At 41.7% G+C, this 18485-nt stretch overlaps 1 protein-coding gene across 2 annotated transcripts in view; it reads right to left on the minus strand.

Moving 5' to 3' along the window:
- zgc:195282 (uncharacterized protein LOC100192223 homolog) overlaps window positions 1-16424 on the minus strand; it is a 40451-nt gene extending 24027 nt beyond the window's left edge. The window contains exons 1-2 of one of the 2 annotated variants that reach the window (XM_041226326.1): window positions 16303-16424; window positions 11105-11199 (exon numbers count right to left, since the gene is read on the minus strand). In XM_041226326.1, coding sequence (XP_041082260.1) covers window positions 11105-11199; window positions 16303-16345 — 138 coding nt within the window. In that variant the 5' untranslated portion in view covers window positions 16346-16424. The remainder of the gene's footprint in view (window positions 1-11104; window positions 11200-16302) is intronic. The other variant, XM_041226336.1, reaches the window with a different exon arrangement.
- Window positions 16425-18485: the final 2061 nt, after the last annotated feature.

The raw sequence follows: 18485 nt of genomic DNA on the forward strand, positions 1-18485 counted from the left end.
TAATAATGGTAGCGGATAGAATGCATTGCATACAATGGCCCCTGTGGCCATGGGTGAGCTAGAGAATCTACTCCCAGGGGCCCCCGTCACTCTCCATGGAGAAGCATAGGGGGCAATGAGTGGACTTGGCTGTGGCAAAGAGGTCGACTCGTGCTGGTTGAAACCTCTCCCAAATCTGCTTCACCACTTGAGGATACAGCCTCCACTCTGAGCTGTCTGGAGCTCTTCTGGACAGGAGGTCTGCTGCCTTGTTGTCCACACCAAGGAAGTGAACTGCCCTGATGGAACGCAAGTTTCTGTGCATCCAGGACAAGAGTTTGTGCACTGCATGGTGAAGGCCCGGTGAGCGCAGGCCGCCTTGGTGATTTAAATAGGCTATCACTGTGGTATTGTCCATCCGGACCAGCACATGCTTGTGTGCTAATTGCTGGTGAAAATGGGATAACGCCAGACTCACTGCTTGTAGCTCTTGCTTATTTATGTGCGCTTGTTGAAAATGTCCCTTCCACTGACCTCTTATTCCTCTCCCATTCCAGACCGCTCCCCAGCCCAGGCTGAAGGCATCTGAAGTGATCACTTTCCTTCTGTGAGGGGATCCGAGGTGCAGATTGCCGGGATGGAGCCACCACTCCAGTGTCTTCCGGCATTGTCCAGACACTCTCACCAGCCGGTACTGTTCTCGGACCAGGTCCACCTTGAACATATTCACCCAGGCTTGAAGCAGGCGCATTCTCAGCAGCTCTAGTGGAAGATTTATCGAGACGGCTTCCATCAGCCCCAACAGCCTTTGATATACTAGAGACCTGTAGGAAAGCGTCCTCTCTGAATAGGGAGAGTGTGGTCTCCAACGACTGAATCCTGTCTTCCGACAGTGAGGCAAGCATGCTCACAGAGTTCAGTTTGATCCCCAGGAACACTGTATACTGAGACGGTATGAAGCTGCTCTTCTGTTGATGTATTGAGAGCCCTAACTTCGCCACGTGTGCGAATCTGCACGTACTTTTGACTGTGCGCAAACTAACCAATCGTCCAGATAGTTTAGGATCTGAATACCCCGCAGCCTGAGTGGAGCCAGTACTGCATGCATGCACTTTGAAAATGTGCAGGGCGCCCTTGAGAGGCCAAATGACAGCACACAGAATTTGGGGGGGCTTGGGAGGGGGCGGGTCTTTCTTAGGCCCCGGCCTCAGTCTCCAGCCGGAGAGACGGTTACCCGTGGTCTGCGGTGGTCCCCTGCCGCTGGTGCTGCCTCTGCCTCTGCCTGCTTGCCTACTCTGGGTTCAGACTCTGGTGTTCAGACCTTTTTACCCCAGCAGGCTGCACATGCCACCTTGGGTGCTGACTGTAAGCCAGAAGGCGCGAAAACTTTGAGGCAACCTCCGTGGCCTTGTGCAATCTCTCAAGGCTCACATCAATGGTCCCCCCAGCAGTGCCACCTTCTCGGTCTCCACGACCTTGACTTGCATCAGCCACAAATGCCAGCAAGTGGCCACCATCGCTGCCAGTGACCTCCCTGATGCCTGACCTAACTCCCCTATTAGGTCAGTTATCGCCTTAGCCACCGCCTGGAGCTCCCCTGTGTCTGCCTCTGTGGCTCTGTCCTACAGCCTCTCTGCCAACTGGTTTTGGCATTTGCTGCTCACACAGACATCGCTGCTGACGCGTGTGCTTTCTTCAGCATCGCGTCTATTGTCTTGGAAGGGCAGGTTGGGTCCTTATTCCACTTGGTGAAGATGGAACCTTGCACCAACACTGTGACTGTGTCCCCTAGGCCTGTTTCTTGGGCTTCTGCAGTCAAAAGCAGAGACTCTGCTGTTCTGGAGGCTGAGGGTGCAGACACTGGGTTGACCCCAGGAGGAGCTCACCAAATCGAGCAAGCTGTGGGTGCCCTCTCTGCTGGAGGAAGCGGTTTCTCTTTCCTTCCTGTTCCGCCAACCAGGGGACATCCGTGGCTGCAGCTGCACACTGCATTAGTGCCCAGAACTCCTCCCTCTGTGACACGTGTGGCAAGGGCGGCAGGGTGCTCCCCACTGTGGCCTTCCCGTCAGAAGTGGCTGGGTCTGAGATGTCTGACCTGGACGCTGTGAAGGACAGCTCCTCTGGGCTAGGGGGTCTATGCAGAGGGGATGGGGAACGAGACTGTGGGGGCTGGGGCTGCCCTGAGATTTCTTAGGGTATCCAACATGGTCTGCTAAGCCCTTACTGTCTCCACCGAGCTTGGGAGCCTTCGAGGCGACTGAGACGGTGAACATCTGCACCTGCATGGGAAAGGGGACCGGTGCCGGTGTGGCGACCTCCTGTCCCCTGGTGAGCGTCCCCTCGAGTGGTACCGCTTAGGTGGTGACCATCTCACCTCCCTGAGAGCTGTCTGCGCCTCTGTACCAGTTGTGGGGAAGGGAAGAGTTCCCTGGTCACTGTAGAAGGGGGTGGGGGGGGTGGGGGGGGTGGTTCTGGAGAACCTCTGCGGAGGCTCTTGGACAGACGATCTCGCTGTGGCGTGTTGTCAGGACAGTTTTGTTTGGTCCAGTCACACTGATGGAAACCAGCGGAGGACCCAGTCGACTGGACCACATGTTTTGCAGTTGTTTTAAGCTGCTCCGCTCGATGAGCAGCCTGCAGACGCTTTCAAAAATAATTCACTGGTGCAGAATCAGTCGGTGCCGGGATCAGTGTCAAGACGCGCACGGTCGGTGTCGAGAGGTTGGTGCCAAGTCGATTGGTGCCAAGATCGATGCCGACGTGTAGCGCGGTCGGTGCCAGGCTGTAGATGGTCTCGAAGTGGTTCACCAGTACCGAATCAATCAGTACTGGGATTGGCATTGAAAATAGTGTGGTTAGTGCTGACACGTAGCACGGTCAGTGTCGGGCTGTAGACGGCCTTGGAGAGGTTCACCGGTGCAGAATCAATCGGTGCCGGAAATGGGGCAGAGAAAAGCGTTGTCGATGCAGAGACAATTGTTGCCGAGTGGACCAGTTCCAAGGTCGGTGACAATGATAGGCACGGTCGGGGCCATGCTGTAGGCGGTGCCGAAGATGTTTACACCGTTGCCGAGTCAATGGGGACCGGGTAGGCGCTGTTTACTCAACCTCACGATTGGCGGGAAAAACTGCTGTCGATGCCGGAGTATGCAGCCGAGGGAAAGCGCAGCCGTGCTAGGAAAGTCAGAGGACTGAGAGGGGCCTGAGCTGTTTTTTTTTTTTTTTTATCATTTAGACCGAATAGGTGTAGAGGACAATGGCACGAGCCCGAGGAGTCTCCTTACAGCACCACAACAGCTTTCCACACGATGTATCAACTACACGAGGCCTCGTGTAGTGAAAAGAGCAATGGCCACTTGCTAATCTCTTAAGAAGGGTCAAAACCAGCTCTAGTCAGAAACTGACGCAAGAAAAAAGCAAGAGCACTCTTTTAGACACGCTCAAAGCGTGATTTTACCGTGGATTGTTTTTAAATTTGTGTATAAATCCAACAAATCAGCCAAATTCGGTAGCATAAGCAAAAGCTATCCACGACCTGTCTCAGTGAGATGAGAGAGAAAATGGTGATGTGCTACTGTGAGGACGTCCCTCTTCAACAGGAGGGATTCACCCTCACAGCAAGGCCCTGATAGGGCAGCTTTTGTCTATATGTTCAGTGATTGACAGTGAGAGAGGCTCTTCCCATTCGGTAATGGTTGTCATTTGAATTGAAAGGGAACTGCAGTTCAAAAGTGCAGCTCGCGCCGTTTATTAAACAACAAAAATAAATACAGCATTTAAACAAAACACTGCTCTCAGAGCAAAACAAAAGCTTTAAACAAAAATAAATCTTGAACACAATAATCAACTAAACTTAAGGTCAGGCTGGGCAAGTGCCTTCACTCTTCCTTAGTTTGTTTCTTTTTTAAATTTCTTTCCTCTTGCTCTCCCATTCCGCCTCTGAACACCCACCCGCAACTGAGAGCGTTGTTGGTTTATATACCATGACCGATGGGCTTAACTAGTTAGTAATTATTCTATTACCCCTCGGCCATAATCTGCACGAGTTTATTAATTATGTGTGACTACCGGCACGAGCCGACTGCCACGCATTACCACGAGGTTTTATAAACAACAAAACGTGGATACGCCGTCAAAACAATACATAAATAAATACACACGGCTTTCGTATATTTAAATATGCCCAAATACAATAAATAAATCATAATACAAATACAAAATAACACAACACGGGCTGAGGAGGAGACCCGTTCGAAAAATAAATAAACAAACCTTACAGAGCTGCTCACCCTGTTACACATACATTTTCAGGGGAAACCTGTCTGGACATTGAATTTGTTGCACCGCACCACTCACATCCTGTCACAAGTGTTGTCAGAAACAGGATTTAAGGGATTTTGAACACGATGTTGGAGGCACAGGCATGGAGGCATGAGGAGAGCTTGGCAGCGGTGATGGAGAGGTTGAATGCCATGTTCCTTGCGGCCAACCAGATGAGGGAACCTGTGGTCGAACCAGCGTGGCTCCTCCAAAACCAAAGGTAGTGAAGATGCCACTGGAGGATGATCCCAAGGCCTACCTGACATCCTTCGAGAGGCAGGTGACAGCACCATTATGGCCTCGGGAGTGGTGGGCTACCCATCTGGGACCCAATCTGATTGGGGAAGCCCAGGCAGCCTATCACTCTTTAACCCAGGAACAGGCCTTGGATTACAACCTGGTGAAGAAAGCCATACTCCAGTGACTGGATATCACGGAGGAGACACACCGCTGCCGGTTCAGGGAGTACCAGCGCCCTGAAGGAGTTCGACCCAGAGTGATGGCCCAGCAATTGGTGGACCAGGTGACCCAGTGACTCTAACCTGGTGAATGTACAGTTGAAGAGGTGGCTGAGACTGTCACCATTGAGCCGTTAGAACAGTAATTGGGTCAGCTATTGGAAGTATATTTCCTTTGCATGCTGTTTCCCTCCCAGTTCTTCCCAAAGAAAACTAAACAAGAGAGAAGGGTGGAAAAACGTGAGGGTGCATTAATGAAACAGGTTGGGGTTTGGTGGGAGACTCCTTCGCATTTGACAAACGCTAGGGAAAGGGGGTTGAGATCTAGGGAGTGGTCAGGCTTAGTTACTGAGACTCCTAGTGCTGGATACCCCAGAGAAAAGAACGGCATCGGATATGACCCCACTACACCCTCAGCAAAAAATAAGAGCAAGAAAGCGAAATAAAAACTCATCATGTCATCAGATCCGTTGACTGACTCAAGCACAGGGTCCCAGGGGGAAGTCTCACCTTGTCTGTCCGACTCTCAGATGGAGCGATTGAAAGCTTTTTTCACCGATTCAGTCAAGGATATTAAAGTTACGCTGTCCAAACTCCTAACGAAGTGAAGGCTGTACATACTGACATGAACTTAATCCAGTCTAGGCTGCCAGTACCGTGGCGTAGAGAAGGAAGTGTCAACACTGTCTTCTTCGGTGCAGGCATCTGGCAAGGGTACAGATATTTTGCAGGCCGTGCAGAGGCAAAACAGAGACAGCATTAAAAATGCAACTGCTGATATTTCTGTGCTACAGGCCCATCTGGCAGAACTGGAAGACCGCAATCATCTATCTAATCTTCGTTTAGGCCGTCTTCCTGAGAGAGAGTAGGGTGATGATTCAATTTCGTTTCTTCAGGCTTAGTCTGCCAATATGGCTTCCCAACCTGCCTTCCAAAAAGTGCAAACTGAGATAGAGAGAGCATATATAATGGATCCAATGCCCAAGAAAACACGCCATACACACTGATATTTAAACTTCTTAGGTACTACGACAGACAAGTTGTCCTGAAAGCATAAAGGCAGTCCTGCACTGAAATATCACAGAGTCAGTCCAAACTGCTGCTGTTCCCTGATTATTAAATTTCACAGCAGAGCGCAGGAGGGCCTTTACGCCAATCCAATTTTTCCTCAAACAGATGGGTATCCAGAGCTTTCTGTTATACCAGCAAAGCTGCACTGTGTACAGTACCCTCCAGGATGCCCAGCGCTTTGTTTCGAATCTACAGAAGCGAAATGTTTAACCTACAGGATATGACTGCTGATCCTGGTTTGTTATGCAGTTGGTCTGTCCTTTATGGCATGGTGTCTGGACTGCTGTTTATTTGTGCCTTGGGGAGTGCCCGCAGGATGGAACTGCAGATTTGCTGCACTGTGCAGCTGGACTTCGGTTGATGTTTGATATTTGCTTGTTTGAATAATAAAGATAATCATGGGGATCGAGAGGGGGGAGCAAACTAACAACTTATTAGAGGTATGCGCCTGCCATCTAAGCAATGTTATTTTTTATTTTATATACCAGTATATACACAATGATTACACTATGTAACACAATTTTTGTTCCTGGGTAGTAAGTGTTATTTCCTAATTGCTTATGCCTCAAAAGTATAGAAAATGGCTATTATTCTCCACAAACTTTGCTTTTGTGACCAGGACAGTGATATTTCAAAATATCACTACTTCCAATGGGAAAATGGGCAAATGTGTGTCTTTTTGTTCTCATAAAGTCAGAAAAAAACAACATATGAATCCAAATTAACATGTATTTATACAAAAGTAATACAAATATGACTACAAAAGATTTAGAAGTTAGTAGTTTTTCGAGATTTACAATTATACTGTATTTAACGAAAAGACACACATTTGCCCATTTTCCCATTGGAAATAGTGATATTTTGAAATATCACTGTCCTGGTCACAAAAGCAAAGGGTGTGAGGAATAATAGCCATGTTCTATACTTTTGAGGCATAAGCAATTAGGAAATAACACTTACTACCCAGGAACAAATATTTTTTTTTTTTTTTTTTGTTACACAGTGTTATATATATATATAAGAACATAAGAAGAACATAAGAAAAGTTTATAAAAGGATTCCTAAACGAGAGGAGGCCATTTGGCCCATCTTGCTCGTTTTGGTTGTTAGTAGCTTATTGATCCCAAAATCTCATCAAGCAGCTTCTTGAAGGATCCCAGGGTGTCAGCTTCAACAACATTACTGGGGAGTTGATTCCAGACCCTCACAATTCTCTGTGTAAAAAAGTGTCTCCTATTTTCTGTTCTGAATGCCCCTTTCTCTAAACTCCATTTGTGACCCCTGGTCCTTGTTTCTTTTTTCAGGCTGAAAAAGTCCCTTGGGTCGACACTGTCAATACCTTTTAGAATTTTGAATGCTTGAATTAGGTCGCCACATAGTCTTCTTTGTTCAAGACTGAACAGATTCAATTCTTTTAGCCTGTCTGCATATGACATGCCTTTTAAGCCCGGAATAATTCTGGTCGCTCTTCTTTGCACTCTTTCTAGAGCAGCAATATCTTTTTTATAGCGAGGTGACCAGAACTGCACACAATATTCAAGATGAGGTCTTACTAGCGCATTGTACAGTTTTAACATTACTTCCCTTGATTTAAATTCAACACTTTTCACAATGTATCCGAGCATCTTGTTAGCCTTTTTTATAGCTTCCCCACATTGTCTAGATGAAGACATTTCTGAGTCAACAAAAACTCCTAGGTCTTATATATATTTTGTGAGGAAGGAGAGGGTTAAATTCCTCCCTGCTTTAGAAAAACACCTGCAAATGCACATTGCTTTAATTTAATTGTTTTTGTTAATTGTTTTGGCAGTTGGCCTCATTGTTGTAAATTGAGGTCAGCTGGCAAGTTTAAAAGGAGAGCAGTCAGTCTGCCCTAAGGTACTGCTGTGTGAAGAGCCTGGTTGTGTGAGTACACAACTGTAAAGAAAGGTACTGTGTGTTCCTTTTGTATTGTACTTTTTGTGCAATTATTCTTGTAGTGGTTGGTAAATGGTTTAGCCATCCAACAATAGTGTAGGTTCCTGAGGTGTGTAGTCAGTGCACCAAAACTGAGTTAGGTTTTGTTTTATTTTATTTCTGTAATTTTAAACTGTGTTTAAAGGGGCAAACGAGCCAGAGTGAGTGCAGCTTGATTATAATCTCTATATACATATATATATATATATATATATATATATATATATATATTATAGTTCTGTTATACTGTAAACTCTAATCTCTAGTACATTCTATGTTATTTATTTTATGCTTAATCTGAATATCATTATTACTTTCTTGAATGGTATATCATTATGGGCTTATGGGTGTGCATTGTCCCATTTTAGCTCAAAGGCCAAAGAAGTGCTGTTCATTTTGTTTTTGCTAGTTTATGTGGGGCTGTAAGGCTCTCTGCCACTTGTCCCGACTGACTGGGGTTACACAAGGGTTATTGTATTTTTGCTAAATGTTTTAAAAACTGCTGCAATTCTCTTGTACTATGTAGCCCTTTATGGATTGCGTGCTGTTTTAATCTTTTTTTTGTTTATTATTTTTTGCTTACATCATGCTTCTTTTTTTCTGCTACTGAAGGGGCTCTGTAATTATCTAGCTTTTTCCTTTCCATGCCTGGTGCAATTTGTAATCTGAATTGCCTTTCCTTATTGTATAAATAATATTTTAACTTGGACCCATCTTAAAACTACTGATGTACACAGATTCCAAAACAAACATTATACAGTTATTGCTCATTCATCTGCCATGAATAAGTCAAAGGGAGTATTGATCCTTGTAGATAGAAAACTTGACTTTACTGTTGGTGTCTGTGGGGGTGATGTTGAAGGTAGATTTTGTTTTGTGAAGATTTGCATTGATTATATTTTGATCTCTTATAGCATATTATCTCTACTGACGTTGCCAATCCTGATTTCACACCCCATTCTTATATTCATTTAATTTTGCCCCTGGAGCAGCCTGTGCCAAGAGATGGAGTTTTAACTCTCTTCTACTCCAAAACGTTCTCAAAGTATCTGATTGATAGTTTAGAAAACTTTAGAAATAAATGCTGGATATTAATCCCCATTCATTATGGGAAGTCACCAAGGGGTAGATGTACTAAGATGGGTCAGTTGCAGTGCAAAAATACTGCAATTTGCAAAATGCCCATTTTGTTATGTGTACTAAGTGAAAATATGTTAATAAAGAGAGCCACAATATACTAATTTAAATGTTATTGCGTCATTTTTTCAAATAAAACAGCAGCAGTTGAGTTGTGGTTTGCTGCAGCAGGGTGCCTGAAGGATAACGTCTATACATGCAAGGGTGCAAGAATCAAAATAACATTGTTTTTGTTAAATGTAAACGTCATTTGTACAATGCATTCTGTTCCGTCTTCATTTTACTTATTTTAATACTGTTCTATAAATAAAAACTGAAAGTCTATTTAATCCCATCAGATTCTATAGTGGGGCCCCAACCTTCATAAAGCTTTTCATAATCGTACAGTAGCCCCTCACTAAACCGGACATGTTTGTCCGATATAAGAACATAAAGTTTACAAACGAGAGGCCATTCGGCCCATCTTGCTAGTTTGGTTTGTTAGTAGCTTCTTGCTCATCAAGCAACTTCTTGAAGGATCCCAGAGTGTCAGCTTCTCTGTGTGTAAAAAAAAAAAAAAAAAAAAAAAAAAAAAGTGCCTCCTATTTTCTGTTCTGAATGCCCCTTTGTCTAAACTCCATTTGTGACCCCTGGTCCTTGTTTCTTTTTTCAGGTCAAAAAAGTCCCTTGGGTCGACACTGTCAATACCTTTTAGAATTTTGAATGCTTGAATTAGGTCGCCGCGTAGTCTTCTTTGTTCAAGACTGAACAGATTCAGTTCTTTTAGCCTGTCTGCATATGACATGCCTTTTAAACCTGGAACAATTCTGGTCGCTCTTCTTTTGCTCTCTTTCTAGAGCAATAACATTACTTCCCTTGATTTAAATTAAACACTTTTCACAATGTATCTGAGCATCTTGTTGGCCTTTTTTATAGCTTCCCCACATTATCTAGATGAAGACATTTCTGAGTCAACAAAAACTCCTAGGTCTTTTTCATAGATTACTTCTCCAATTTCAGTATCTCCCATATGATATTTATAATGTACATTTTTATTTCCTGCGTGCAGTACCTTACACTTTTCTCTATTAAATGTCATTTTCCATGTGTCTGCCCAGTTCTGAATCTTGTCTAGATCATTTTGAATGACCTTTGCTGCTGCAACAGTGTTTGCCACTCCTCCCACTTTTGTGTCGTCTGCAAATTTAACAAGTTTGCTTACTATAAGAACATAAGAACATAAGAAAGTTTACAAACGAGAGGAGGCCATTCGGCCCATCTTGCTCGTTTGGTTGTTAGTAGCTTATTGATCCCAAAATCTCATCAAGCAGCTTCTTGAAGGATCCCAGGGTGTCAGGGATCCTTCAAGAAGCTGCTTGATGAGATTTTGGGATCAATAAGCTATTAGGGATTCAATAAGCTACTAACAACCAAACGAGCAAGATGGGCCGAATGGCCTCCTCTCGTTTGTAAACTATAACATAATCTAAATCATTAATGTAGATTAGGAATAGCAGAGGACCTAATACTGATCCCTGTGGTACACTGCTGGTTACCACACTCCATTCTGAGGTTTCTCCTCTAATCAGTACTTTCTGTTTTCTACGTGTTAACCACTCCCTAATCCATGTACATGTGTTTCCTTGAATCCCAACTGCGTTCAGTTTGAGAATTAATCTTTTGTGCGGGACTTTGTCAAAAGCTTTCTGGAAATCTAAATAAACCATGTCATATGCTTTGCAATTATCCATTATCATGTTGCATCCTCAATAAAATCAAGCAAGTTAGTTAGACACGATCTCCCTTTCCTAAAACCATGTTGACTGTCCCCCAGGACCCTGTTACCATATAGGTAATAAAATAATAAAAGAAACCTCTTCATTTTGCACATTAAGTGATTTTTAGGGCTAATGTTATTATGTTAAGTTAAGGATGTTAAGGAAATACATGACTTACTTTAGGATAGTATTGGGAAGTGTTAAGCCTGATAGTCGCAAAGTTTGTAAGCATTTGTTTTCCATGTAAGCACATTAAGCCACAGCAAGCGTTTTAGGATGTCCTATACATAAATGGCTAGTTTCACTGAGCTAGATTAGTACTAGTCCTGGACTACCTGACGTTAATTTAGGTTTGGTCAATTAACGTTCTGTAATAGGATATATTTTATGTTTTTCATGGACTTTTTCATATGATTATTGACATACCTCTGCATGGTTTCCTGGGCTGAGCTGGCTCTTGCATCTGAAGCACTTCAGGCATAGTGGATGGTAGTCTCTGCCAAGAGAGCGCTTCTTCTCACCTGTAAAAAAAAAAAAAAAAAGTATAAAATTTGGTCTATCCTTATGAAGAATATTGGCATTTTGTAGAATATGTGGACTTTGAGGTGAAGTAATAGCAACTTTGCAGCCTTACAGATACGATGTGAACCCCTGTTTGTATATCAGGTCATGGGGCATTTTAAAGCAGTGACGCTAACCTCGCCAAAATGTTAAGGTATCAGGGTAGCATCAATTATTTATCCCAGAAAGAACGTTATCCCTCCTACAAGGGGGAGTTTGGCTTTGTCTGGATCTTATCTCTTTTATTATAAATAAACAAATGCCTCAAGCTACACAGGCTTTACAAATCCTATTGGTGGTTTTTCACTCAACACTATTACGCTCTCATTTCAGTTAATTTGCATATCCCAGTCTGGTTACAGCAGTGAAGATATCCTGTGATACATAAATCAAGATAGGTGACTTGATATTCAGTGAACTGTAGGAAGTTGATACAGTTCCCCTCTAGCCACACATACACCTGCCTTTATCAGTGTTTTCACTGTTTTACCTATAGTAAATTCTAACATTACGCTTTTGAAGAGATGTGAAGATGCCCTTATCCCAGGTTAGAAAGCTTCTTATTAAAAAAGTAAGTAGCCGTGTTCCCACATGTTGCTACAAGTGTTTAAATAATGTACTGGTACATTTGCTTTTCATTGTTACCATCCTGACAACTTTTTATACTTATAAACTTTAAAGTCTGTTTCAAAGCTCTTTTCAAAATGTCCACTCTAGTGCAGGAAGAGTTCCTTACCACATCATGGATCATTATTGCTGTGTTATCTGTTTGACAATGTGTGCAATAATCCTTACACTATCAGTGTACTTATAGGATGGATAATGTTCTTTCTGGGATAAATAATTGATGCTACCCTGACACCTTAACATTTTGGCGAGGTTAGCATCACTGCTTTAAAATGCCCCATGACCTGATTTACAAACAGGAGTTCACGTCGTATCTGTAAGGATGCAAAGCCTGCACTGGTAGCAACACACTGGGATGTGTAACGCTATATTTTTCAGAACCACGGTACTTCCTCTTTAAGCGGTCATGTATCCTATAGACATTGTTTCACACATCGTGATTGGTGCAGAAAGGGGAATAACAAAAAATAAATTCTGAATAACGTCAAACACTATAGTCAAGGCAGGTGTGTGATGACAATGCACAGCTCCCCTTAAGAATACAGATACAGGGAACTACATGAGCATCCACATTTCTACAATGAGTAAAGAACAATGGATAAAATCATGGGGCATAACACACATAAAAAGTAAGGGCCTTCTCTCTAAAAACAAAAAGAAACTTGTAATTCATATCTACAGCTGCATATATATTATATAATATATATATCCATAATATATATATATATATATATATATATATATATATATATATATATATATATATATATATATATATATATATATATATATATATATATATATATAAATAATATATTTCTTTAAATCCTTATTTCTTTTCCAGACGTCTTTACCTGGGGGGGGTTCAGAGCTCTGCAGCTGATTAGTTGTCCACAGCCTACGCATCCTAGCTATAGAGCAAAGAAACCATCTTTTAATTCCTGGCAATCAATTATCCAATTTGAGTCCACCATCCCTGCCAACTTTAACACTAATTTTCAAAAAACTTTTTCTACACAAACCCAACCAAACAAAACTTTTGTTAATTAACACACACATTACCCTTTCTAACTTATCCACACTTATTAAATAATATCTGATCAAACCATATTGAAACCTCACAATTGCTTATCATCCAAGTAGTGTGAACAAGGTATTAATGTATTTGCCAATTATATAGTTAGTCTAAAATCACTGCATTTAAGAACTTTTTTTTAATAATTTGCATGTTAGCTGCTCAATTAACTGGACAATAATAAATACAGTAAATCTTTTAGGTGACTTCAAACCTTTCAAACTGTCCTGAAAATGTATTTAAAAATAATACCAAAAAAGTGTAATATTATATATATATAATATATATATATATATATATATATATATATATATATATATATATATATATATATAATATATATATAAAACCAGAGAACACAAGCAACACTGCCATCATCAGATAAGACATAGAACATGCAACTCTTTCCAGATGACACACGAGACATCGATCATCATGGTCCACCAGCGCTGTAGCAGTGGATATACATGTACATTTAATAACACACACACCCACTTCAGGCTGCAAAGAAATTCCATCCTGTTACCTGTAACAATTTTCTTAATATGAGACAATTTCCAAATGTAAACAATTTAACTGATGAAAAGAATGAACAAGTATAGCTAGACAATCAGACCAGTGTTTTAATCTGGGCCAGCACAAGCCGGATCAGCACTGCTCTACAGTTACCAAATAACTTGTTTATCACCCACCACGAGCACAACTGCACGCCCCCAGACTGGTGATATAAACTGAGATTCTACAACTCAGCAAAACGCCATGACCGGGAATAAACAAATTGGGCATGGGTGAAAAATACAAAACATCATTGACTTAAAAAATGGACGCATTGACGGGACTAATCCGTGATTTACATCCAAATTTTCCGTGAAAAACTCCTAGCCCTACCTGCAGCCATCCCTTGTCTTTTATGTGTGCTAGCTCCCCAGTGACTATCTTCACGGAACTCTTTCAATGTGGATCGGGGTGTGCATAAAAGGTGCTGTTTCCGGTGCACACAACTACTGTTTCATTGGGGGGCTGGAGGCATCTGTGGTGGGGTTGAGTCATGGGCCATATCCCATTTCCCGCCAGACCTGGCCGAGGCATCTCTCTGGGCTCTAGGTGGCGACAAATCAACTATAAGGTGCCCCGGCTGGCCTCCTCTCCAACACACTATCTCCCTCACTCTTGCTCTGCTGGGGACGGCAGCTCTCTTTCTTGGCAGGTGTAGTGTTCATATTCGCAGCCTGGGGTTTCTTGTGTGAGTGGGTTTGGCTCTTCATCATGTATCATGGGCTCGATCATTATGGCCTGGTTTACTTCCTCAACCAAGGTTTGGGGACCAGCGAGGCAGATCTGATGGCGCAGATGCGGCAGTTGCAGGCTGCGTAGGAAGGTATCCAGGGCACTCCGCTGGCTGAAACTGTTGGGCTCATCACTATAGCTTGTCTTGCCAGGTGGGCGATGTCAGCAGCTAGGGCACCCAGCTTCTCTCCCAATGCTCTCCCCCGGCCTTGTGACAGCAGGCTGGAGCGGCATCAATTAATGAAACAGACTTGCACTCACTCACATGCCACAGTGCATAACAGATAACACATTGCACATTTTTGTAAACGGCAACGTCCCATCCCTTCCCCAGCCCATTTCCCACTCATCAGCTGCCCCACCGCTACAATACAATTGTTTTAACTGCATCAGAGTTGCTACAGAGTCACTGAATTGCAGAAAAAAAAATATGCCGACTTTTCACTCTGGAAATCTGGTAACCGCTGAGACAAACAATGTTGTCCGTGACACGATTCAGTTTGTAACAAGGTACCCAGGGGTTTTTAGTTGGTGGTTTTTTTTTTTTTTTTTAACCCAATTTCAAATGTAAGGAGACATTTAAATAGATAATTTATTACACATTTTCTTTAAATTCATTGACTCATATTTAATTTTCAGTGATGATCTGATTGGCCAAATTAGTATGTGTATAATTAGAATTATCCAGTACATTATACAGTCCATGATATGTGAATTGACTGTATAACAAGGTTTACTGTATTACACCTATGTAACTTTCAAACTTTATGATGGCTTCTGCTCAACCCTCCTCTCTATAGCGGGATGAACAAATATATTAAATACACCAACAATAAGAATGGCCTTTAAACTGAAATTAATTAGCAATTTCACAATTACAAAAACTATATATATATATATATATATATATATATATATATATATATATATATATATAGATTATATATATAAAAGCTGTGTTTTCTTGCAGGATCAAGAACGTCCTAGTTACCACAAATTCCACTATACATGTCGACAGGGCATTTTTTTAATCACAGTCCTTTGGTTTGAGGTAGTTTGAAGTAGTTTCAGCCAGGCCAACATCCTGTGATGCATCCTGTTCTACTCTTCTATACTTCCTGTTTGTCATCATCTAAGATTTCAACACAACTCATTACAAATAGCTCCCCTTTGCATAATGTTAAGGATTAGACATGTTAGGTACATTGTAGTATTTTTTTTGCATTATATTTTTTTGTCTGCTCGGTCTTTAGTGAAATGGTTGACACAATGGCAGAATTCCTAAGCGTGTTGTGAAAGATGCTTTATATTCAGAGAGCCAATGTTTCCTGTCCAGTTTATTTCTGCCAAGTAGTTCAACTTGGATATTTCATGCAATTCTGACTGAGGATGAACACAGACCATCCTTGCTCTTTTGAACAGAGAGAGTTTTTTCTCCAGGTCAAATAACAAATACAAGTAACAAATTTAAAATAAACAACAAACAATATGAATCTGAGGACAGAGTAATTTTGGCCCCTACTTTTTTTTTTTTTTTGTAAATTTGGCCCTACTTCTACAGTTTACTCTAGTCTTTACCTTTTTTGTTATTCTATTCTATTGTTCGATTCTAATTTTATTTCTTTTCAAAAACAAATTGTTTATAAAATGCCCCAGATGGCTGAACAGTTCAATGATAATGATTGTCAAAAATAACGACTATAGGTAGACTTTGTTTCTTTTATCAGCATGTGTGGCAACCAGCAGACAAAATCAATCCTCATTTAATGAATATACAGTCAAGCTTATGAAACCACTGCCCAAAGCTAGACATATTTATATATACCATTGTTTGTCTACCTGCTGGTAATTCTTTAAAACTTTAAGTGAAAAGTGTGGGCTTTTTCTATATTGTTTATTAAAATAATCAAATGATTGCTATTTTCTACACTTTTGTTAGATTAAGGCAACCAGTAATCTTTTGGTGCTAAAATACATAAATAAACTAAATTATTACAAACTGTGGAAGGAAGAATATTAAAAATGATCCAACTTTTTGATGTAAATCCAAAATTGACAAGAGAAGGGGACTTACCAAAGTAGACAGGTTTTCCACAGATGGGACAGAAGGCAACCATTTTCAAAAACTGTCTGTGTATGCAAAGACCTGCAAACTGACAGGAAACCTGTTACCACTGTGATGTAGCTGATGTGTGTTTCTGTGAACCAGGATGTGGTATGAGTACAGAAACAAAAGAGCCTTATAATCTTGATCTTTTCATCTAAAAAACTGAAGTAACAGCAAAAATGTTTAACTACTTTTTTTTGTTTGTTTTAGGATATTATGCAAGTAATATCGTAAGATGATTCTCTTTTCGTGGTGAGACATACATGGCTTCCGTATGCTGATACTGGAGTGATAAAAATTGCAGTTATAATTGTATTACATGGAATTGCACTTCAGTAATTACAAGAATGTAGGTTATTCCCCAGGAATGTCTTAGTGTTTTAATAATATTTACCCTATTAAGGGGGATGCAGTCTGTTTTTGAAAGAATTCTTGGAGTGTAATGTGCTTTTGCATGTGGGTAAGGGCACCAGTTCATTTAGAAATTATGTACCAAAGTGGAGTTGTTGCATATGATTTACTGTAATTTAAATGTGACCTGGGGTAGCTACACCTATTGAATTGTATTTATATGATACAAATAAACTACTTCATTACAACCGGCTTTATTAAGTCTTGTTTTTGCTGTACATTGCTCCTTGAATTATACTGTATAACATCTACCAGCATCGGCTGTATAAGATGTATCGTACCAGTATATTCACCTGTCTTCAACTGTCTAGTTTTATAAGGTCTACTGGTTCACACAGTGCAAACTTTGGAGATGTTTTCTGAGGTTCACAAAGTAAAATACCCATAGTGGAAGTTCTGAGGGGGTCTTTTTAAAAAAGAAAAAAAAGATACTACATTGTGGTCCAACAGGAATAAAAAAAGTTTCAGGACACCTTTTCTGTCTCCATTTGTAATATCCCCATGCCACCCAACCCCAGGGTCAGCTTCTTCCTGGACACAGTCTCTGCTAGCTAAGGGACTTTTTCTTAAAGAAAGAAAATGTCAGCAATGCCAGAGGAACAGATGAGATCTGCTCTGATTTCAGAGCTTCTGAAAGATAACATTTTGCATGATGGTAAGCCAGTGAATGCACAGAAACTCAATATTGTGCTACTCTCTCAATAATGAATCTACAAAGAGCTAGCATTATGCCTTATAGGGCATGGTGCCGGTCAGCATACAAAGAACTGAGATGTTTATTGAGCGTGCAGCACAATGCTGGACGCGAGTCTGTGGAGCTGTTTATAGGATAGGGGGGAGGGGGGGGGGGGGGGGGGGGGGGGGGGGGGGGGAGGGGGGGGGGGGGGGGGGAGGAGGGGGGGGGGGGGGGGGGGGGGGGGGGGGGGGGGGGGGTGTTTCTGACAGGGACTGTGTGAGTACAATGTTTTTTTAAAACATAAGAAAGTTTACAAACGAGAGAAGGCCATTCAGCCCATCTTGCTCGTTTGGTTGTTAGTAGCTTATTGATCCCAGAATCTCATCAAGCAGCTTTTTGAAGGATCCCAGGGTGACAGTTTTAACAACATTACTGGGGAGTTGATTCCAGACCCTCACAATTCTCTGTGTAAAAAAGTGCCTCCTATTTTCTGTTCTGAATGCCCCTTTTCTAATTTCCATTTGTGACCCCTGGTCCTTGTTTCTTTTTTCAGGTTGAAAAAGTCTCTTGGGTCGACACTGTCAATACCGTTTAGAATGGTTGAATTAGGTTGCAGCGTAGTCTTCTTTGTTCAAGACTGAACAGATTCAATTCTTTTAGCCTGTCTGCATATGACATGCCTTTTAAACCCAAAATAATTCTGGTCGCTCTTATTTGCACTCTTTCTAGAGCAGCAATATCCTTTTTGTAGTGAGGTAACCAGAACTGAACACAATATTCAAGATGAGGTCTTACTAATGCATTGTACAGTTTTAACATTACTTCCCTTGATTTAAATTCAACACATTTCACAATTTATCTGAGCATCTTGTTGGCCTTTTTTATAGCTTCCTCACATTGTCTAGATGAAGACATTTGAGTCAACAAAAACTCCTAGGTCTTTTTCATAGATTCCTTTAATTTCAGTATCTCCCTGTGACAGGGTCTTCCTTGGGTCACACGTGTGGATAGCCGCTGTTAAAGCATACAGAGAGAAAGAGGTGGTGTTGAAACGCCGGCACAG

Source organism: Polyodon spathula, chromosome 2 (assembly GCF_017654505.1).
Source record: "Polyodon spathula isolate WHYD16114869_AA chromosome 2, ASM1765450v1, whole genome shotgun sequence".
Taxonomy (NCBI): Eukaryota; Metazoa; Chordata; class Actinopteri; order Acipenseriformes; family Polyodontidae; genus Polyodon; species Polyodon spathula.